We start from the raw sequence: 22,733 nt of genomic DNA, 5'->3' as shown, positions 1-22,733 counted from the left end.
TATACTGGTCTGGCAAAATAGCTTGCTCAAGATCTTTTTCATTCCAGTCCCTTTGTGGTTTTGCTTAATATTGAAAGTGTCAAAAGACAGTGCTTCAAACTTTTTTTGTGAGTGGATTTAATGTAAGCTTTAGTAAGCTGTTAACAGCTACCTTCAATTTAATTCTGGAAAACAGCAGTATACGTACCTGACACCTAACATAAGTAACTCCAATTTCTCCAAACCTCCACCACACCTATGTTTCTTACAAGTTAAGGCATAAAACTGCACCTCGGAACCCAAGTGTCAAGACAAAATAGTTACCTTGAAAAAGTGTGATATAGTACCCATAGGCGTGTTTTCCCAGCTTCAAGAGCAACTACAGGAATTTGTCTGACTCTTACGGTCCTCTTGATCTGAGCCGTTTGCTGCTTTTTCGGTTGCATGCTGCTTTTTCAGCTGCTTCTGGCAGCTAAACACTTGAGACTCAAATGCACAGGCCATATTACTGCAACAGGTACAACATCTCTTATTAGAAGAGATCACTAGATAATTTTAATGTTAAGCTATCATCATGTATTGTCGTGAGCTTTTATTTAGGACTGGGTGTAAGCTAAAAATGCTTATCCCACTCAACTTTGCGTTTTGGTGTGGGATACGAAAGAGATTTGCTATTTTCTTAGGAGTAGCGTTTCTTCAGTTTAGCTGTGCAGGCGTAAATTAAAGGAGGCTGCAAAGGAATAGGGAGAATACCAAGGTTTCTTGAAAGGCACGATGGGCGAGACAGGCGTTAGGAAATATCTCTACTGGTGCCAGAAATGTTACAGGCTTAGTACTTGAAGGGCAGAAGGCAGGATTTAAAGAAAGGATCTGTAGCTTGTGCTTTTAGGAAGCATTTTTTTTTTTTCACTCCCTTTGCCAGTTTCTCGTTAACAGCTGTTTAACTAATGGCAATTACCCTTCTTCCCAGGACTACCATGTTATTCTACTTCATGTTTCCAGCGGGGACCAGAACTTCATTTATGATCTTGACACAGTGTTGCCGTTTCCATGTCCTTTTGATGTGTACAGTCTGGAGGCCTTTAGGTTGGATGACAGCCTTCGTCCAGAATTTCACAGGTGATGACATAAAAGATAAAGACCATGAGTGTTATTTAATGAAATCAAAGTTGAAGTTCTCTTTGTGGATGCATAGTGACAGAAGTTTTTTGCTATACTCCAGTAAAATAAATGCACTGCGTTATTTTTCTAAGGCTCTTTAACCTTAGTCATAAAAATCCCTTTTCTTTCCTACTGTAGTTTCTTGTTAACTAGTTAACTGCTTGGCACGATATTGCTGATTTATGTATTTAATGAAATTAATGTTCCTTGATGGGAGGAAGGGGCTCTTGTTCTAAGTGACTAATGCAGTATTGTATACATGCATCTTTTGATACAATTTTGCATTATTATTTAGGAAAATCAGAATGATTCGAGCAGATTTGTACTTGAAGACGTTTGCTTCAGACAGATCTCATATGAAAGATGCAAATGGGAGATGGCAGAAACCTCCTCCTTCATACCCTTGCATTGAAACGGCAGGTAAGCTGCCAGAGCTCCTTTTTGCTGCTTACAGTGTAGAATGACATAGTCCAAGATGCACACAAGAAATAAATATGCTTCCATAACATGTGTCCAGAAGCACATCCAGCTAGCTTATTATTTCATACGGAAGAAAAATAGGGCTATGAAGCATTTGGCACTTCCTCTTCTGAACATGTAAAGTCTAGCATGCCTCCTGGCATTTACTATTATCAAACATTAATTACTGATCTTCATAAACTGAGCAGAGAACGAGAGGTAAGTAATACTGTTCTCTCGTTACAGCACGGAACTGAAGCAAAGAGGCCAAATAATTTGCTTAGTAAATTTTTAACACACTGATTATACCACACTTTAGCTGGCAGGTCCCATCCTGCCAGAGCAGGTTATTTTGACAGGAGGAGGTTTTCAGGCTCTGCTCAGCGTGCTGGGTTTGCCTGCACAAGATGTTTGAGGTTTCTCTACCAGGTGAATGGACCCGAGGACACTTTAAGGCAAACTGGCAAGTCAGCAAATTTTTCCCCAAGCCTTAAGCCTCTTTAAGTGATTGTCTAGATAATAGCCTCCGGGCCAAGCAGAGAAGTAAAGACTTGCCATCTCTTCTATTCTGTAGAGCTGCTTAAACCATTCTTATCACACGGCATTTCAGCTTATTCTAATCACGTGCTTGGCAAGCTGGCTAACATTTGCCATGTGTTTGTTTGTTCTCTCATTTTCTTCCCAGATGGAGAAAAGTGTGTTGAAGTTTTGCGTTGAAAGAGTTTTCATGTTATTGCTCTGCATGTTTGGTTTTGTTGCTTTTTTAATAATGCAGTATTGCTATGTATGTTAGAGAAGGCAGGGTCAAAGAAACATGTTTTGTGTTTAGGTCCAAGTTTATTGTGGTTTTAAGTTGCTGGGAAGTTAATTCTCAATCTTTGCTTTGGCTTCTAAGGAAGCTTGGTGTTTCACACTAGAGTACAAATGAATTACGAATGTGGGCAGGAGCACAGATGTAGCCTTCATTGTGAAGCTTTAGGTGTTTCCTAGACAATCCAGGTTATGAAGCACCTTAAATTCTATGCCTTGGTCCCTATCTCCAGTAAAGTTTTATACAAAGGTAGCGTAGTGAGTGGAGAACGCCTGAACTGCAATTCACAGTTCAGTGTTAGCTGGAGCCTCCTAGGTGCTGAGGACTTTTTGCCTGTGGAAACCTTATTGTTGTGATAGTTGAGAGCTAATGAAAGTGTGAGGAATATAGATCAGGCCAGACCAGGAAGGTGAAAAAGTTCTGCTCAAATCAAAAGAGTAGAAGACATTACTTGTGGATAGTAAGTTACAGAATGACTCAAACAGTTGCAGATGTGTACATGTACCTCCAGCTGTAGTGAATGACTCCATAGCTGCAAACCCTGTAGCTCTCACCTTATCTGTCTTGCTTGTCTTTACCTCACTGATGAGCAGCAGCAGCCGCATGGTCTCTACCAACTTCCAGATTGTCTGTGTGGTGTTGGTAGACAGTGAAAGATACATAGATCTTCATTCCTCTTATGCTTTATTTCTTTGCTCTGTATCTTGCCGTGCTGAAAGAAACATCCGTAGGTCATCCAGTCCAACACGTGCTCAAAACAGGGCTTCCTTAGGGCTCTGTCCAGCCTAGTCTTGAACACCTCCAGGGATGGAGATTCCACCACCTTTCTGCGCAATCTGTTCCAATATTTGACCACTGTTATGGGGGGGGGGAACAACACAAAATTTCCTAGTATGTAATCAGAATTTCCCATGTTCCAGCTTGCTTTTTTTGCTTCTTGTCCTGTCGCCAGGCTCCTCCAAGAAGGCTCAGGCTCCTTCTTCTTTGTGTCCTCTGATCAGGTAGATGTAGACAGCAGTAAGGTCTCCCCTTCATCTTCTCTGTTTAAGACTGAACAGGCCCAGTTCTCTCGGCCTCTCCTTGAATATCATGCTCTCCCACCCCAAACAACTTGATGTTCCTCTTCTGGGTGCACTCCAGTATGTCAATGTTTTGGGGTTTTTTTTGTACTGAGGAGCTCCAAACTGGACACAGTATTCCAGCTCTGTGCTGATGTGGTCTGGTCTCCTGGTCAGTCGGCTGAAAGAAACTAGTTACCCTGCACCCACTGAAGGTAGAAGGTCATTCACTAGGTAGCTTCAAGGTCTGGGTCAGAACAGGAATAGATTGTATCAGATCTAGGACGTCTAGTTGAAGTTGTCTTTCATTCAGTACCAGTTTCTCCAGCTTTATTTTTTGTCTTCCCTGTATTCACTTGAGAGATCTTGTAGTGATGCGTGCTTCAATGTGCACAGTGCTGTAAGTCAGTGAGGAGTCTGGCTTTAACTGTTGTGGAACAAGCGTGTGCTTTAACTTTTAGCTGAATCTAAGTCCTATGCTTTGGTGATGCAGTTCCATAGATGAGCACGTGTCCTGCAGGCCAACGTACAGGTTTAGAAAGCATTGCTGTCAACCAGTGGAACTGGTAATTCTCTTCCTTTAGAGACTGGTAAAGTAATGTCTCAGCACAGTTTTATCAAGCATAAAAGCGCCTTATTTTAAACTTGATGGAAAGCTGGGTGGCAGACCTTTTGTTATCATAAAAGAGCCTAGGGTATTAATGTTCACATCCATGCCAAATTCCATTGCAGATAACTGTTTTCTCCCTGCCGTTTCACTTAGATAGAGTACTCTGCTTTCCGTGTTAATTTGTGTTTGCGTAAGATTAAATTGCTTACATATTTCATGTTAGAGGTGACTGCAATTTAATGGCTGACAGAATTGACCACATATTGTTTTAGTATCAATTTACTTGAGGCACATTTAGATCAGAGCATTATTATTACTATTATTATTATTTTGCTGTCATTTAAAGTAGCAAAAAAAAGTAAGCTCTTGAGAAGATGATTACAAAAACATACAAGGTTTTTATATTACTTCTGTTTGCTATATGTCGTCTTTGATGTCAAACAAATGTTTGAAGACTGAAAAAATACAATAAAAATGTATGTCTTTTTTTTTTTTTAACGTATGAGCATTGTGCTGTTAAAAATACGCCCCTGAACTCTTGATAATCAGCACTCGGGTACTATTGTGTTGATACAATTTGCTATGTGTTAAAGCATATTAGTTACATTTATATACATCGCTCTTCTTATCCCACTTGGTTTTAAAGCTTTCAGTAAACTTAAAGACAAGAATGTTTGCTCTTGGTACTAAAATATTGCCTCTTCCAGAGCAGAGCAGCTGGTAAGCCTGAATATAGCACTTTGGAAAAGGAAATTCCGTAGTATCTAAGTCAGATGTAAGCTAAATAGGACCATTGGTAGGATAATGTAATTACCCAACGTGGAGCTAGGACAGGATACTGGGATGAGTGATCCTTTTTTATGAAGTATACCAGGAAATGTTTAATGACCATGAAATTCGTTTTGGAATTGAATCGAGGAATCTCTATGAGTAACCAATTAAGCATTTTTTTTTCCTACTACTAACTCAAAAGGAGTAATTCTGTGAATTACACAAACTGTATTTGTGCTGCTCATGAGGTTGCAAAATAAACCTTCTAAAATAAGCTTATCTTGAGTCATAAATTCCAGTCCATGCTTAAATGGAATCTGGAACTAGGTGATTTTTTTTTAAGAAGTTTAGCATTATTTTTAAAAAAACCCAACAATCCCAAACCAACCAACTAAACAAAAAAACCTCGAACTCCTCAATATCTCATCAGAACTCACATGCTAAGCATTAGCCTTTTGCAACTGGCTCTGCTCTAGCCGTTTCCCAGAGCTAGGCCTCTATGTTTCTTATTGGCATTGCTCTGGCCTCTGTTCTGCTCTGCTGCCCGGCATGCCAGGAGAAGCTGGCTAACCTAACTGGGTGCACAGTGCTTTCTCACCCAGCCCTATCCTCAAAGCAGCTCTGCTGGAATAAGCATACCTGAGCTGCAGCAGATTCCCCTGGTCCCACCTGGTTGCCAGTGGCCTCCTGTTGAAAGAAAACGGGCGAGTCTGGTATTTTGTTCAAATACCAAAAATTAAGAAGATACAATTTGGGACACAGATTCATCATTCTAGGGCTGGTGAGCCCAGGCTGGGGTTTTCTTTTAAGTCTTCTCTCCACAAATTAATGAGGTCTGATTCTGCTTGGTTTATGAGTCCTGATGAGATCAGCCCTCCTTACTGCAAGCCTGTGTAAAATACAGCTTGCACAGTGCATTTCAAAATTACTCAGAACAGATGGTCTTATGGCTTATATACAACTGTTAGCATCCGCTCTAACACTGAAAAGCATTGGTTTGAATTTCAGTTCTCCCTAGGTGTTTGGTAGCACCCTGGCAGGACTGATTTGTAAAGGCTTTTTGTTCTTTTTATTATTATTAAAATCCCTGGTAGTCATAAATGATGAGGTTTTACTTGTTTGGTTTTTTGTTTTGAAGAGCGTAAGTAGGACAGCTGAGAAATTCTGGAGGCACTGTGTATGACACATCTATGTAACAGGCGAGATACTAGACAGAGGCCAGGCAGATGTCTGCAGTTTCTTTCTGTATCTCCTCTGTGAGGTGGTGGTAGGATCCTAGTGAAAGCAAAAAAGAAGCACTGATATGGATATAAGTAGCTCATATGCACTTCATGGGAACCTTCTGCTCCTCTCGTTTGAGAATAAAACTCCAGTCTGTCAAGTTAGGTCCTCACTTCATGAGCGTTTGTGGAAGTAAAGAATCAAGTCAGGATAGAGCCAATAAAAGTACATCTAAGGACAGAAGTATTTAAATTCTGTGAGTGGCTTATTGAAATTACACAGCTTTCTGTGAGAGAGAATTTAAGGTCACCAGCTTTGTTTTACACTGAGATGGACCAGGATGGTTTGCACAGTCAGTTATGTCTCAGCTGTGGGGACAGTACCCTCCAGCTGAGTGTGGTAACAGTCTTTCCAACTCTGCCCACAAAAACACTTCTCTCCCTGCTCAGGCAAAGGAGGAGCATCTGAAGAGAACTGTAAACACCTATGCAAGTCTCTGAAGAGCCCAACTTTCTAAGTATTTTAGACTGCCTCCAAGGTTAGGCAGCAGCAGGGCTGATCTTGGAGGCTTTGTTTCAGACTTGCTCACCTCCAGCAGCCCTTCGGCAGCTGTCATTATGCAGAGTTAGTCCAAGGTCTGTGAGCCAAGCTGAGGCTTGGCTGAAACATTGCTTTCTAACTACTATTGGCAGAAGCCACAAGTATCATGGCTAACAATGCCATCTGAAAGTGCTTGGCCTTTTATTTCATCCCTGCTTGGGGCAAAAGTGGCAGACTTGATTAAAAAAATAAAATTATGCAAGAATCCCAGAATGTGCCAGCTGGGATTGTGTGTGTGCATAAAAAAGTGGGCTTGGTCAAAGAGGAAGACTAGCTCTGAGCATGCACAAATACAAGCTAGTATAATAGTCACAGCACCTGAGGAGGACTGCAAGTGTAATGTAAATCTTAATTTTTTTTTTTAAATTATCTATTTTTTTTTTTTAATTCTGCTGTTCTTGACCTTGTATAAATGTTATGCTCCTCCTTGCTTTTGTGGAGAATCCTCTTGGTTTGTCAACTGTAGCATCCAGATGTCTCTTTTGTAAATTCTGCTGTTTGTTACTCTTCATCTGCTTCAGGAAAAGGACTTTGTGGTGTTCTCGTGCATTTTTGCAGAGTTGTTTCCTAAAGCTGCAAGGTCTAACATAACATGCATGGCATTCAGATACAGCACATGAGTAAGAAGAGTGGCATAGAGAGACTGTTATCTCCTGAATTGAATAAAACGGGAGAGGTCTCACTATGTTTTTTCCTCTGGGTAGCTCTCATACTGCTTCAGTGCCATCTACTGACCGGTTCTTAGACCATCTGCCCTTCACAGGAATGTTCTTGTTTGCTCTGTTAAAAACATTTTTCATTTCATTAAACTTCTCTGATGGACTGCGTTATGCTCTGTCACAATCCTCCTGAATTTAAGAGAATATTGCACTTCCTACAGACATTGTGACAGCAACTTCCAAGTTGCTAACAACAGCAGCTGTGTTTGTAACTGTACGGGAACAATCCCCTTTGGGCTTCTTTACCATTCACGGAACAGTTTTATGAAATTATTATTCTACTATGCTCAGTGCACATAAAGCAGGGGATTATTTATCTTTCAAATCTTAAGCTATATGAAGAATCACATTAATTTTAAAACAAAAGCATCTGGGAGGAAAAGAGACAAGTTGAGAATTGGAAAACAGGCTTACAAGTCTACCAGCAAGCAAGAGCTGTTATCCGCTACTAATTGTTCTTGAGCTACAACAGCAAATTGCTGGGCTTGTGCCATTTTAAATCCCCACATAGTCAGGCAGAAGTTGGCCCTGTTCTGCCAGACTCACTTCAGCAGTAGGAAGATGCTTGGCTGAACGTAAGGATTTTCAATGTGCAGAGCCCGAACTGGTTAACAAGAAAAGAGTTGGGGGCCAGACCTCGGAAGTGGTGAGAGCTGGGAGTAGGCAAATCACAAAGCTCTGCCATAGTGTAGATGTGGTGCAAATAGAGGGCTTCGGGGGCTGGATTATGGCTGGGACTCCTGGGTCTGGGATTCCCGAACATTGTCTTCCCTTCCTCGCTTACGCTGTCCATAATGGTAAGCCTAATTACACAAGCTTTTTGCAGCTGAAGCAAATTCCATCCTATGGATTTTCTGATCCATTCATTAGAGCCTACTCTTGTTTGGGTCTTAATCCTTAAATGCGCACATGAATCATCCATGTTAAAATAAATACTTAAATATAGCAGGAAAGCTATAACAGTAAATCCAATGGCTCTCCCACTCTGTTCTTTAAACTCATTCTCTTCCAGTTTTCTTTTAATGGGCATTTAAAAAGATTATTTGTGCAGATCGTCAGTGAGAACATAAAACAACAAGCCCACGGATGTTTATAGTCTGAGCTGAATAGGCTGAGGAATCGGAAACCTCTGATCAGCATGGTTCTGAGTCAGCAAAGCTTGTACCAGGCCAGCTCCAGAAAAAGGATGTATAAGGCACCTAAACCCAAAACTGCATACCAGCACTTTGCACAGAGCTCTCTGGGATCCACGAATGGGACAGAATGGTTTCTACCTCTCCTGCAGGGGTCAGAGCAGGTCAAACTCCTGGCAAAGAGCAGTCATGCTTACTTTTCTCTTGAAACTATGGCAGTTAACCTTTTCCCCCCTCTGACTTCATTCAGTGGTTCAGGATTAAAAAAAAAAGTGTTTGCCCCCAGCCTAGGTTTGTGCCCTTCTTTGCCTGAGCATCCCTCTAGGCTACAGGCTGGATTACATCAGACATTTCCTCCGGTCTGCATATTCTGGCCTTGCAGTGGGCCAGTGTACAGCAAGGACGAAGTTCAGGGCTGGAGGGAAAGCAAATACAGAGCAAATACTGTAGTCTGGGGAGTAACAAACTGTAGATTTGCCAAGGGGCTAATCGCTTCTGAGAGACACTGAGCAACTTCCAGTTCTGACTGCTGCTCTGATCCAGTTCCTCTGTAGTCAGTGCAAAAGCTGACTCAGTTGACTTTGGTTCAGAACTTAATGAGGGAATAATATCTCCCCTGCTTTTGAGTAATCAGATTGGTGTGAATGCAGGAAGACTACAAGCACCTGTTGCATTGCAGTGCCCTGTGTTGGTTGTTACTCGCGCTCCAGTTCTCTGACGCTACTCGACCCTTCTAGGCTGTTGTTGCAGGGAAAAATCTTACTATTTCCTATGTATACTGGTTTCTAATGACTAAGGATGCTTACTGATCCGGTAACGTGATTATTACTATGGGCAGAGAGAGGGATCAGGGGCAAAAGCAACATTTCAGAGAGTGGAAATAGATGTTTTCGTAGCACCATACAATTTGCAGAATCTTGCTGGACTGCTGCTCAGCAAGTGTGCTATGAACTCTTCGTTATTTTGAACTGAACTATCAAAGCGTGTTTTTCAGGCATTTTCTTGATAGATGTATACCTGTGCTATAGAAGCTGCATCAGGAACTTAAATATTTCCCTTTTCTGGTCCTATTTTAGACTCCAAGATGAACTTGGATGACTTCATCAGTATGAATCCCAAAGTGGGATGGGGCTCAGTGTTCCCCCTTCCAGACTTTGTGCATCGATTTGGCAGACAGACTGATTACAGCTATTCCTTGGAAGGACAGTGAAGCGAACAAAGAAGTTCTCCCAGCTTCTGTTTTGAGTGGGTGTATTTTGTTTTGCTGCTGTTACATTGTATTTATGGTTTACATTTCTGTACATGGAATAAGTATTTGGGCAAATAGAATACCCAACCAGAAATATCATGAACTGAATAAAAACTTTTATTTTGATTATGTAAGAATGCACTTGGTTTTTAATATGTCAAATCAAATGCAGACATCCCACTGTAAGCATATTACTATTCCGTCTGCTGTGCCCAAATTGAAAAGAGCATTTACATGCTGTAAGAAAAGCTTTTGGAAAAATGTATGCATAAAATACTGAACACTGTAGCTCAAATTGTTAAATGTTGTCACATTTTAGAAGTGAGATACAGTATATTTTCTTTATGTTATGATTTCTATCACTTACATAAACAGACCGTGCATCTCAGTTTAGTCACTAACTTTACCAATTAGGCTTATTTAGCAGAAACCTAAAGGCCAGACCCACAAAGGGAACATAGATTTAGTAGTACAATCTTGAACTCCCAAGCACTATGTAAAACCAGGTAAGTATCTAGGTTTCTGTGCTGTACGAGGGGAGAATTAACTGCCTGTCATTTCCGTTAAACTGTTCTAGTGCTGACAGTTGCTGGAAGATGCAGTTGCTTTTCCTTCTTACGCTGGCTGTGCATTCTCACCTGCCCCCATGGGCTTGCACTTGGCATTTGTCTGGCCCCATGGTAATCCAGGGTAGGAAGCTAAACCAACAGAAAGAAGTAAAGTTTTTTTTTTCTGCCTCTTAGCTCCTTGAACTGGCTTGCCATGAGGTCAGACAGCTGCTCTTGCTGGTATAAGGAAATCAGCAGGAACATATGGTTGGGGGGAAGGGAGTGAAAAAGCCTCCCCCATACAGGGTCGCTTGCTGCTGAATTTCCTGATCAAGCTGCATCCTTGCAGGGGAACCCAGGAAGGCCATCGTGTTGACTGGGGGTTTGGAGCAAAGTCTCCCACGTCTTAGAAGAGTGCCCTAAACGTGGGATTACAGAAATAGGCTAAGAGAGGGTATTTAATTCTCTGGTTTTGGACCTGTTCTCCTTCACATATTAGCATATCATAGAATCACAGACTGGTAGAATAATTCAGGTTAGAAGGGTCAGGCGGTCTCTGATCCAATCTCCTGTTCAAATCAGGTCAGAGCAGGCTGCTCAGGGCTTTATCCAGGCAGGCCTTGGAAACCTACTGGGATTGAGACTACAATAAACATTTGTGATGGACTTCAGTCTTGGTGAGGAAAAGCACAGTAACGGTTTTAAGTATTGAGGGATCATTTTATTTGTAAGTACAGAAAAATAGAAAAACTTCAAAGATACTTATATGTATATTACTGTTATATAGGTGTATTGTTATATACATACTCTATTACTGTATCTCCCATCAGTTCCAGAGAATTTACTCAGCATATTAACAGCAGAGACAGACCATTGAACAACCATGGGATTGATTCACTTCATCCAGACTTCTCTTTTTCTGTGTCATAAGACTGGCTGAATGTAGAAATTTACACTTTCTGTTGCCAGATGCAGCACAGCTGGTTGGCTATGCAGATAGGCTGCTACCACACGGATTCCTTGGGTGCCAGCACAGACTACGGATAGGAGGCCAGTTGTCGGGGCACTCATCTGCGGAGTGTGAGAGTTGACCTGTAGTTTGTGTCTCTCTGAACCAGCTTCACCAGAAGAGATTGAGATGATGGAACTCAGGATTCCTGATAAACTGGTGCTCAGAGCTCTCCCGAGAGGGGGCAGCTCTGGATTTAACCAGATACACCTGTGTAAAAGGTCAGATTTATCAGTGTTTGGATGAAATGGCAGCTCTTTCTGCATGACGCTGATGTGGCAGGCATGCTTTGAATGAGTGACGACATTGTTACTTACTGGTTTTGAGTGATGTCAAGAGCAGTTGTGAATGTGCACCGCAGCAGAAATTTGCCTGCTCAGCTCTATATAGATGCTAACCCAGTGCCCAGGGCATTGCACACACTGCCCAGGTTAGACAGTAGCAGAACTGAGAATTTAAAGATCCACGTTTTAGATGAACGCGTTATGTTAAGCACTTTTTATCCTTTAAGTAAGTGATTGAATCTCAAATACACAGAGTTCCTGTGCATTGCTCAACAGACCCTTTAAGTTGTTGCAGAACATTAGGTTCTCATCCCTCCCTACTTGAGCGTGTCATTTGATTTAAATACTGAGCTGCCATCCTCAGCTGGTTTCCGGTGCCTGAAATCCGTGACACTACCTTCAGTGAGGCTTAGACACAAGAATTTGCCTGGTTTAATCTAGTTTCAGGATCGAGGCTGTTAAGAAGGAGAACAGTCACAACCATTATTCAGAATATACAAGTTTAAAAAAAAATCAATGTGAAGAGACCATCCTTTTTCTCTCTAATCATTCTGAACAGATGCTTAGTTTTACATGTAGCAGGCTAGGTGTGTGTGATGATAGCTTTTCTATAATTAACAATCTTTTTGTAGCTCTTATAAAAAGTTGTCATTCCAGAGGGATAGGTAAAAGCCAGAGAATGATTTGATTCAGTGCTGAGGATGTTGATACTGTGGTGCTGTCTCTGTAGCTCTTCAAGCCTGGTGGCATTTCATCACCATTTCAGAAGGTATGCTATCAGAAAGACAGAATTCAGGAATACACCAAGTGCTCATTTAGGGCCCTAAATACAAGGAGGAGCTACTTGCTTCACCATAATTAGCAGAGACCAGCCCTTTTTCTAATGGTGATTAGCCTGGTGTCCCATCAGAGGGACTAAGTGAATTCCCTCCCCTCTTTGCTCCTTTCTCTCTCCAATTAACCCTTATCCTGACTGTTTTGTGGAACTTGCTGTGTTTAAGCTTTCTGCTGTCACCTCAGATTGATGTGTGAGGTGGCCCCACCAGCGTGGTTTACTCACTGAGCACCACAGTAAGTTGCAGACAGAAAAGCAAAGTTTGTTGAGAGCCACTTCGCCCAGTGCCTGCAGAAGCAGCACGTGTCAAAAGTACAAGCAAAGAACTGCCACTGTAAAGCTGATGGCTGGGAGGCAACTTCACTGCCAGACATCACTAATTTTCCGCTCTGTGATCACTGATGTATTTGTTTAAGCACCTAAGATTCAAGCGACTTTATACCACGGGCATACATACGTATGGGGTACACCATACGGCAGAGCACAACTCGGTGATCCTCAGGTACAGCTCCAAGCTGGCCGGTACAGCCACCCAACCAAAGTGGTGTTCTAGGGAGAGCCTCACTCCTTGATGCAGGGAAGCTGGGCTCATGCTACTACGGGATATGAAATAATATGAAAGCTTTGACATTACTGCAGGGCTGATTTGCTGGGGTGCACTGGCACAGCAGGATCAGCATGTGCTCACCTATACTCCATGCTGTCGATAGCCCTTGAGACTTTTAATCTTCCCTGTGTTCAGATGATGTCCCGGTGTGTCCGGAACAAAGATGTGCTGGTTATGTACAGTGTGCTGTACGCTTATGTATGCTTCAGTACAATGATTTCTTAGTGCAGCTTAGCTTTCCATTCCCTTTCAGCCTTCTTTACCTTGTCCTTTCCCACAGTGAAGTCTTTCTGTTGTCCAGTTATTACAGTATTTATGTGCTGAGAGCCCCTAAGTAAGTGGTGGCTTTTTGGACTAGGTCACCCTTGAGTCAGGCATTGAACAAAGCGAGGAGAAACCCTCCTGCTCTCAGGTCAGTTACTCACAATCCCATGGTCTCCCAGCTTCTGTATTCTGTTGGTCACTGGAAATTCTCCAGCACTTTTACTTCTAGACATCGTAGGGCAAGACCCTGAAAGTCTTATACTTATAATGGGGGGACATCCTATCTCATAGGTAATTCCTCTTGCCTCCATCAGGCTACTGATGCAGTAAGCTGCAGCATGAGACAGGACACCCACGTCTCTCCTGCCTTTTTCTCTTCTTTGCTGCTGCTTTTTAGTTAAGAACATAGTTTATTTGATAACTAACCTCTTTTACTGTCCTGTTTGGGACTTTAGAAAAAAAATACTGTTTTTTCTGGCACGCATTTGCTTGGTCAGCGCATTTTTGCAAACTTACACATTACTAGGTCTGTCTTGAGAAAATACCATTTCTCAGTTGGCCAGCAGAGAGAGCAGTCAGCATTTGGTGGACGTGCGGGTTGGGACGCTTGGGCAGAGGCGCTCTCCTGCACGCTCGCTCGGCCCTGCCAGTAGCTGTTACAGCTCAAAAAAAAAGAATTCTGACAGCAGTGCAGAGGTGATTGGTATCTTGCAAGGTTGTGGCTAATGGGTTACATATTGCCCTTGGCTGCCTGAGTCTCTAATGTCAGTGCAAGTCCTTCCTGCACATCAAGGGCTATATGCCAGCATCGTCAAACCACCTACCGATTTTTGGGGATCTGTTCAGCATTCACGATCCCTACTGAAATGGGTGTGTGACACCTTAGAATATCAGACTAATTGCTTCGCTATCAATTTATGGACTTCAGAGGCTAAATTTAGGTACCTGGGATGCTGCAATCTGATCTGTGCTATTAAGGAGGCAAGGAGGCACCGGGGTGCATTTCTATGAATCAGATCCCAGGATGAGAGCCCCAGTCGGGACATTTTGACCTGCGTGGCCTCCTCTCCTCACTCCCTTATCGTCCAGCCAGAGCCTCGTGCGTGCTCTGAAGCACTCTTGCTCTCCAAACATCTACTGTAAAATGGCCATCTCTGGTGTCCGCTTTGCTTTTGTTAGAATTACTTTGGTCCAAATTTTCTCGTTTTTCATAGTTTTTTCCCCTGCCTTTTCAGCAAATATGGGTTGTAGACTGAATGACCTGAGAAAGTACCAGGGAATAAGAAGGAGGTGTGAAAATCCCACCGTGTCCCTGCAGTAGTCACAGTTACCTCTCACTGGCTGCCTTGCAGAACCATTACAAAGACACCATCCATGGCCCAGGTGGTGGCTGTCCCCCGCGGCTGGCACGAGCCACGCTGCCGGAGGGGAGGACCTGCAGAGCATCACTTCACGCATCACCCAGCTGAGCAGATGGCTCCAGGTTTGGTGGGGTTGCCCTCCTACGACACTTCAGATTCGCAGGCTTGAAGAATCTCAGCTCCTCTCGAGGTGAAACCTGTCTGGATGTCTGTCTCTCTTCAGGTAATTACCTACTCAGAAATTTGAGGGAGGGAATGCTGGTGATTTTCTTCTCCCTTCTGGCTTCCTCCTCGTGCAGGAGTTGGCCCAGTTGAGGCCAAGGTTAATGAAGCATACCCAGAGAGTGAGTGTCTGGAGACATCTGCTCAGGTTTGCTCAGCAGCTGTGTGTACCCTTCCCCATGGAGCTCGGCTCTCGGTGAAGGTTTTCGTTTGTGATCTTGGAGTCAGAAGTGAAGCACTCCATACAAATGCAGCCTTTCAACAAGTTAAGTGCAGCTGCAGTAGTGGTTCTGGAAAATGTCTCCAGTTTGACCTAAGGTAAACAAATATGGTTGCTTAAGTATCCTCAATGTTTCCTTATACTTACAGTAGGAAATACCTTGGATACTGAGGGCAGCTAAAACAAATCTTAGTTATCATCTAAGGCCTCTGGCAAGTCCCTGAGTTTCTGAGTGAGCTAAGCCACTTCCTAGGCATGAGGCATACCGAGCTTCATTTTATAGCAATAAAAATAAGCATTCAAAGGACCTGAGCTGTGAACTGTCGCTCACAAAGTCCGAGTGAAGTGGCATTATTCACCTGAAGCTCATTGCCAGTGTCCGGTGCTGGCGCAGAGGGAGATGAGCAGGGTGTTTCTGACGAGCTGGATTCCTGACATTATATTACTTAAAAGCAGGAAATGCTCATTTGGCCTGGTTCAGTGTCATACCGGCCTTCCCATGCAAGGCTATATCTGGAACCCAAACACTGCAATAAGGCAGGAATCATTATATGTTTTTTTTTTAAACAACCTACACAGTAAGAAGATGGTAGTTATCTCAGCCTTCCCTTCTTTTTAGTATGCAATTGTGGCGGCGTGCTTCCCACCGTCTCAGCTTGGCTGCTGAAATGGCAGCGCACCAGCTCCACGCTTGGAGCCATCCCGAGAAAATGTTCTGCTGCGGCTTTTAACCATTTAGCTGTAAAGCTCCCTCTGCTTCCACCGTTTCTAACTGCTGAGCTGAAGCAAGGGTTTCCAGTCCTTGTTTATAGCCAGTGTAATCAGTTTGGCTATTTATACTGTACTCATCACAGAGCACTTTGCTGTATGAAATGGTCACAGTTATATTTATACCAGTGTAAAAACAAAAAGTCATCACAAATCGAGGAGGCAACGTTCAGAGTATTATTTCGTGCACTTGTGTTTTTGTCTTGCGTGAAGTAAATGCGACTATTTAGTCAAGTAGCTTCTACCAGCTGCTACCTTCGTATGAATATGCAGCGCTGCCAGCAAAGTCCATAGACTTGTCTTAGTACAGCTGAAAGCAGAGTTTGATCTGCTCTGCCAGAGGTACTAAAAATACCTTTTAATATGCTAAGGTATGTGTCTGGCCAGGAGTTGTTTTCAAATGCATCTGGAGTTGCTACAAAGTAAATGAGCCCAACCAGCTTGGTCCTGAGGTGCGAAATAACCAGTGCTGGGAACGGCTGCAGGGGTCCAGCCTCTCTCCTGGCTGGGGGGCACCGGCACAGTGCTCGCCCTGCCTTGTTCCCAGCAGCAGGTTGGGAAGAAGGGACTTGGAGGGGATTTGCAGTGCCCTACCTGCCATATTTGTCAGAGGTGTTTTACTGGGAAGATTGTGTCCTTAATCCTTGTTCTCATTTAGCTTATTTGATAATTATTAAATAAAAAAAAACAGGTTGGGTGTTTTTGAGATCTGAAAGGCCAAGTGAGGGGCTTGTTCCCAGCAGAGACGACCTACACATGGTCCCAGCAGCCCCCGCTCGCCAGCCTCTCCAAGCTCACGCTGTGCGTGGAGGTTGGATCTGTGCAAGGAGGCAAAGCCCCAGCCTCTTCCAAGCCGCTGCGTGAGCAGGGGTGAAGCAGTTGCCTTCCTGGACGGCTGCAGAGCCCGAGTGAAACCTTTCTGCCGATGCTGTCTGTGGCCTCACTGCTTTGAACCGCTGCAGAAATCCATGGCTGTGGAATGGCTCAGCCCAGCCCCGGCTGCACAGGCGCACGTCCCCAGCCCTTGCCGGGGACCACGGTATCCCCGCTGCTGGCTCCCTGCAGGGGCAATACAGGTAGTGGAGGTGGCAGAACATTACCACCCCACTCAGGATGCTTACAGAAATCCTCAGAAATGGGGATTATTTGTGCTCGTTCAATGAGCAAATGCCCTGGCTTAGCAGGTGGAGTCCACAGCAAAAACCCACACGTGGAGCTTGTCCAGTGTTGAGGACATCTGAGGCCCGACACATGACAAAAGCACACATGTGGGGTCCAAAAGAGGCATTACCATCTTCACTGTCGCTTGGTCTCATCTGAGATGGCATCGTTGTATCTCGCAGTAAGGTCCTCTGCCCTGCCTGCATAGTGCAGTAGAGCCTGCTCCCAAATAATGTTTTAACTACTCGCTGCTGCTTAATGCCGTTTGGAGAATGATCTATGGAGATCCAGTGGTATGGCCATTAGCATGGCTGGATTAGCAAGTGGAAGCTTTGTTTTGAGCTTTCTGTAATAAAATACCTATGATGTGCTGTGGCACCCAGGCTAGCTAGGGTTTCACTGCCAACTTAAGAAAATGAGGGCAAAGTATGATTAAATATTAAGTGGGATGCAAGATCCCAGCTGATGCAGTTCATCTGGTAACCTGAGGATGGGCTGGAGGTAAAAGTGGCTTCCTGAGATACCTGAGAGGGTACTACAGCAACCCATCCTGGCCAGCAAGAGGAGCTTTGGGGTTCCTCCATCAGTTCCCAATGCCAAGAGACCTCAGGAGTAACATGTGCTCATGGAGAGGGACCAAAATGAGGACCCTAGGAATAGCTGTATCCTTTTGTATTTGGATTTCCACCTCCTCCGTAAATCAAACACCATTTCTGGCTGCGTTTTAGACTGCCAAGCAGGCTATACTTACATCAGGCAGAATATATTCATGAAAAAAAGAAAAGAGGTTCGTGATTAATGCAGAAACATTCCTTCCCCACCACAGGATGAGCCATGTCCTAAAGCCTCTCCTTCAAGCAAAGCTGCTGCTGACAAGAAAATTATTGACCTTCCTTACACTACAGAGCAAGGCTCCTGAAAGACAGCTTTTATTAATTGTGTGTCTGTACATCTGCACGCACGTGTCTGTGTGCCTCTCTATGCATACGTATATAGCTGGCTTCTTTCACAGCAGCATGTTTTGCGGTGGGTATCGGCTCCCATGCTTGCTAAGCTCACCTTGGCATTAGCAATGAGCAGCATTAAATTATATCCTCACCACTCCCATTAGCAGCTGGCTCTTCCTGAGGAGGACCCACACCTTAGCTGCTGCTGCCTGGCTGGGTGTAAGGGCTGCGAGGGCTCCTGCTCCGCTCCCTCCCTCGCTGGCATGAGCACGGGCAAGTAAGTCTGGATAAATCGAGGCCCCTTCCTTTCTGAGGCTCTTAGGCCAACATTTTACCGCACTCCTAGTGATTTTAACTCCCATCATCCCCCCCATCCCATACCCCCTTGGAAACATTTAAAGATGTTATTTTTTTGTGATATAAGCTGTGCCAAATCTTCGTTCCTTTAGGAAGACAAACTGGCAGTGGAAACATTGACAACTATACAGGCAAATATTGTATTGCTTAAAAAACTTTATTTAGATTGCTCCATTGCGGGGGGAGCTGGTTGGTTGCTGTTTTTTTTTTTTCTTTTTGGATGGTGCTAAAGATGCTGTAAAATTAGCTACAGTATTATTCCAGTGATTTGTACACTTCATATTCATGCACCTTCAAAATTAAAAACAACCATGATAAAATGAAGCAAATAAACAGTCCTGAGGAGGACCTAATCCCTTTCCTCCATGCTCCCAGCAGCCAGCGAAGCCAGCGGGGGTCCCAGGAGGGCAGGAGTGGCAGAGGCCGGGCTGAGTGGCGCGGAGGATCCTTGGGAAGGCTTTGTTGCTCTGCCATGGGGATATTAATGTTTCTGGCCAGCTGACAGCATGTGCGGCAAGCGTAAACATTTGGCTCCAGCAAAGAGTTGCAGACGAAATAAACAGGGTCCTTGCAATAGTGCCCAGCTGGGCAAGGGCTGTCTCTGGCGGATGCGAGCGGGCTTGGGCGCGAAGGACCGCAGCACCCTCGGGGAGAACCGGGCATGGGCAGAGGGAGGTGCAGCCATCGGTGGGAGGACGGTGGTTTTGCAGCGGAGCAGGGCACTTGCCCAGTGCCTCTGCAGCCTCTTGTGCCTCCCAGCTGCTGGCTTGTCCCAGGGCCCTAGGAGGGGCTGGGAAAGGCTTGAAAATACACCATTGGGGACACATTAGGGACCTGAGGAAAGAGCTCAGAAGCAGTATGGAAGATGCTTGCAGTACTGCTTTTGATCGTGGTGTGTTTTGCATCCAAACAGCAGCCATTTTGCAGGGGGCGGGGGGAATAAGTGGAAAAAGAGCACTCAGGCCTCCGCTTTCCAGCTGTTTCTCAGCAGACCAGCTGTCCACACTAGTTCAGGCTTAATTCGCGCTCTGGGTTCATTGCAACAGTCTTTTAAAACTCAGGTCTTACACTGTATGTTAGCAGACAGAGCGGTATCGCTGTGCTGCTGCCCGAGGTCAGCAAGTGTTTGGGCTCCTACTTTCTGAAAGGGCCAAGTGAGGGAATTTTGCATTTTTGCAGTCTCTAATTCAAATAAAGAATAAAAAACTTCTTTGTAGATATTAAAAAAAGACCTTGAGGCCTTAGGCAGCCTGAGGAGAAGGGGTGTAAGGTGCTGTTACACCCAGGGGTGTTACAAACCTGCTCTGCCTGGCTCCACGTGCCAGAGGACGGGTGGTGTGTGGTGGCTTCTCTCTTGCAGCTACTGCATGTGCGTGTGCATGTGTGTGAAACTGGCTAACTTGGCTTTTTTCTTCTGAATGTTCAGCATAAGCAGGGAATACTAAAATGCAACTTTTCCACAGGGACCAGAGGAAACAAATTACTGCCTGGGTGTAGCTGAGGGCAGAGTCTGGCTCATTATTTTCTGTGAAATAATTCCCACGAGGCCTTGTGGAAACCCAGCTTTTTTTTTTTCCTTCTCATTTTTCTACTTCCTTAAACTTTCCAAAATACTCTGCTGTAACATATTTTCCCCAGTCACATGTGTTAGCGAGGAGAGGAAAGGTTAAATTCTCCTTTCCTACTATAATGTAATTCATTTCCTGTTTTTCACAACTGTCTAGACACAGATCTAACGAGCATTAACCCTGAATCCCACCATTGGGCTAAAAATAGAGGCTTTAAATATAAAAGTGTGTGGTAAGAGAAAGATTGTAGGTTTCTACCTAGCACCAGCAACCAGCTCTTTTAAAAGAGAACCATTTAATTGTCTATAAGCAAGAAAAAAACCCAAATAAAATTACTTCAGTTTCAGAGGTTTAAAAAGGCTCCTGGTTGCTTTATATACACCAGCAGCAACACAGGCGCTGCTGGGCCGTGGCACGGACAGGTTGATCCCCCTTCAGGAGTTATATTTGTCTGGATTTACACCTCCAGCTATATCCAAAAAAGAAAGAATAAATTCCACTTCAGTGGGAGAGCTATAAAAAGACTGGGAAAAAGTCATTTAAGAGATAACCCATGTTGAAAACCGTGGTCAGGTTCTGGTGGGAGACCCATGGACAAAATGTCCCCCAGGCCCAGCTGAGGAGGGTGCCCCAAACCCCAAGGGGAAAAGTGATCGCTGTGGTACTAAGAGGCACCTTGTGATGGGAAGGCAAGGCCACAGTGCATTGGGTCCCAACCTACCAAAGCATTTAAATGCTTGTTCAGTCACGACCAGACCCAATGGGACTCTCATCAGCTTAAGCTGGGTCATGGTTAGGCTGGATGTTGGCCCTAGGTTAAGCCTGGCAATTGCCCCGCAGGTGCGTAGCCTCCTCTGACACTCTTCCTGCAGGCTGGACTGCCGCACCAGAGCGGGAGGAAGGAGAGGAAGATTTCTGGCCTGCAACATGAGCTAAACCCCTCACAAAAGTGCGAGTTTTTCCTCACAAAAGTGGCGGAAAAGCAAGGAGAAAACAAAACTGCAGCCCACCCTGGCCTGGCACTGGGCGCAGGCAGGGAGTGAGGTGGCTTCCAGGCCATTGCTGACAGTTTGTCACACACACCGTTCCCATCAAAGATTACCCACAGAGGCATCATTTTTTGATGTACTTCACAAATAAAAATATATGCCTGTAAGAATAAGCTTAACACTCAAAAGCCCTGCTAAAATAAGTCAAAATTCACGGTGTGCCGTGAAAAGGAGGAACTCGCATTTCCTGCACTGACTGCATTTCTCTGTCTATAAACACAAACCCCACAGGGTTGTTTGTTTATTTATCTTGTGAAGCTGGGAGTGGGCGTCTTTCCCGTCCCACCACCCGCTTTCAGCAGTCACATGAAAGCAGCAGCACCCCCGGGGGGGGCCGGGCTGGACCTGCCACCTTGGCCGCAAAACCTGTGGGTGCTGCCTCCTGCACTCAGGGCCTGTTCTGACCAGGACCGGAATGATCCAAGGAAAACATATTAAAAAGACATTAGTTTGTTTTCTACTAAAAAGCACAGTATACTATGCATCAAGAATGGCGAGGGGTGAACTGGTGTCTTTCCAGCTTAGGGAAGGCCTTTGAACCCACACGAGTTATTTATAGAGCCTTTTAGAAAACAACGCTCTCCCGTTTCTGCAACTTTGATGACAGGAGCAGCTCAGGTTTTGTCAAAAATAAAGCGACCCCCTACATGATTGACCGGGGTTCACCCCACACCCCTTGTAAAGCAGAGAAGCAGAACTGAAGATCAGGGAAAGCTGGGGCAAAGCTGAGTCATAATATTTGTTGTGTAAGGAGTTTTCAAGATGCTTTTTACCCAAACTCTACTTCTTTATTAGGCTCTAAGACAGACAGTGAGGGCACTTCAAGGAATTATACAGGGTGACTTGTTACCATTGATCAAGGTAGGACCTCATCCATGCTTCAGGCTGCCTCACCATCTATCCCTGAGCGCTCTTAAAAGGGTAGAGGTGTTGGCAGCAATAACGTGAAAATGGGAAGAATTATAGACAGACCTCACTGACCCACCCAACGCATTCCTAAAAAGATCAAGTATTCCCCTTAAAGGATTTAGTCTATTAAAATAAGTAGAATTGAATATTTTCAAGAAAGTTTGAGTAAGACGTGTCTTAACAACAGCTTTCTCATTCCCTTGTTTAAAAGGCTCTGGTGATCTTGTAGACTGTCCCATGTTTCCAGAGACTTGTGTCTGGCGGTGCAACCCTCTAACTATAGACCCAAGGCACAGCATAACTACAAAAAGACTTATGAAACTACTCAAGCATACCTTACTTGACAGTGCAAATGAGATTAAAAATAAAGCATCTGCATTTTTGCTTATTTTCCTAGCTGGCATAGCTTTCATGAGGCAAGTAATCCTGTTTTACCATGATAACTTCTCCTGTTCCAACATGAGACACATTTCATTTGCCTTTTCAACTGCTTTTCCCCAATTTACTGGGAGTCCCTTCAGTGGGCTCCTGCTCACATTCCCCCTGAGCAGGAGCCTGGGTCAGACTGTTGCAGTCCTGACTCTAACCAGATGCAATTGTAACTGAAAAAAGATAAAAATCAAAGTCACTTGGATAACATGTCCAGAAGAAACAACATTTCCGTAAGCCACAAGTTGGAGTTGAAGCTATCAGACCAATGTGAGCACTGGTGATCTCTTTCAGGGCAACACTCAACTCCTGTGCTTTGGGGGAGTATAGATTCATGAGCATGAGCTCCATGTGAGCGCTGTTTTTGCTAGAAGTGAGGGCTCCATTCACCTCGTTTTCCTTTGAGGTACGATGAAGCAACAGC

At 44.2% G+C, this 22,733-nt stretch overlaps 1 protein-coding gene across 3 annotated transcripts in view; it reads left to right on the top strand.

Moving 5' to 3' along the window:
• NTAQ1 (N-terminal glutamine amidase 1) overlaps positions 1 to 22,733 on the top strand; it is a 35,800-nt gene that overhangs the window by 2,230 nt on the left and 10,837 nt on the right. The window contains exons 4-7 of one of the 3 annotated variants that reach the window (XM_050892548.1): positions 950 to 1,098; positions 1,436 to 1,560; positions 9,599 to 9,767; positions 11,289 to 11,353. In XM_050892548.1, the coding sequence (XP_050748505.1) occupies positions 950 to 1,098; positions 1,436 to 1,560; positions 9,599 to 9,732 (408 nt within the window). In that variant the 3' untranslated portion in view covers positions 9,733 to 9,767; positions 11,289 to 11,353. Of the gene's footprint in view, positions 1 to 949; positions 1,099 to 1,435; positions 1,561 to 9,598; positions 9,901 to 11,288; positions 11,354 to 22,733 lie in introns of those variants that run through there. The other 2 variants (XM_050892547.1, XM_050892546.1) reach the window with 2 other exon arrangements.

The sequence above is a fragment of the Gymnogyps californianus genome, chromosome 2, assembly GCF_018139145.2.
Source record: "Gymnogyps californianus isolate 813 chromosome 2, ASM1813914v2, whole genome shotgun sequence".
In the NCBI taxonomy this organism is placed as follows: Eukaryota; Metazoa; Chordata; class Aves; order Accipitriformes; family Cathartidae; genus Gymnogyps; species Gymnogyps californianus.
The sequence above is the reverse complement of the archived record's forward strand: the minus strand, read 5'-3'. Positions and strand labels throughout refer to the sequence as shown.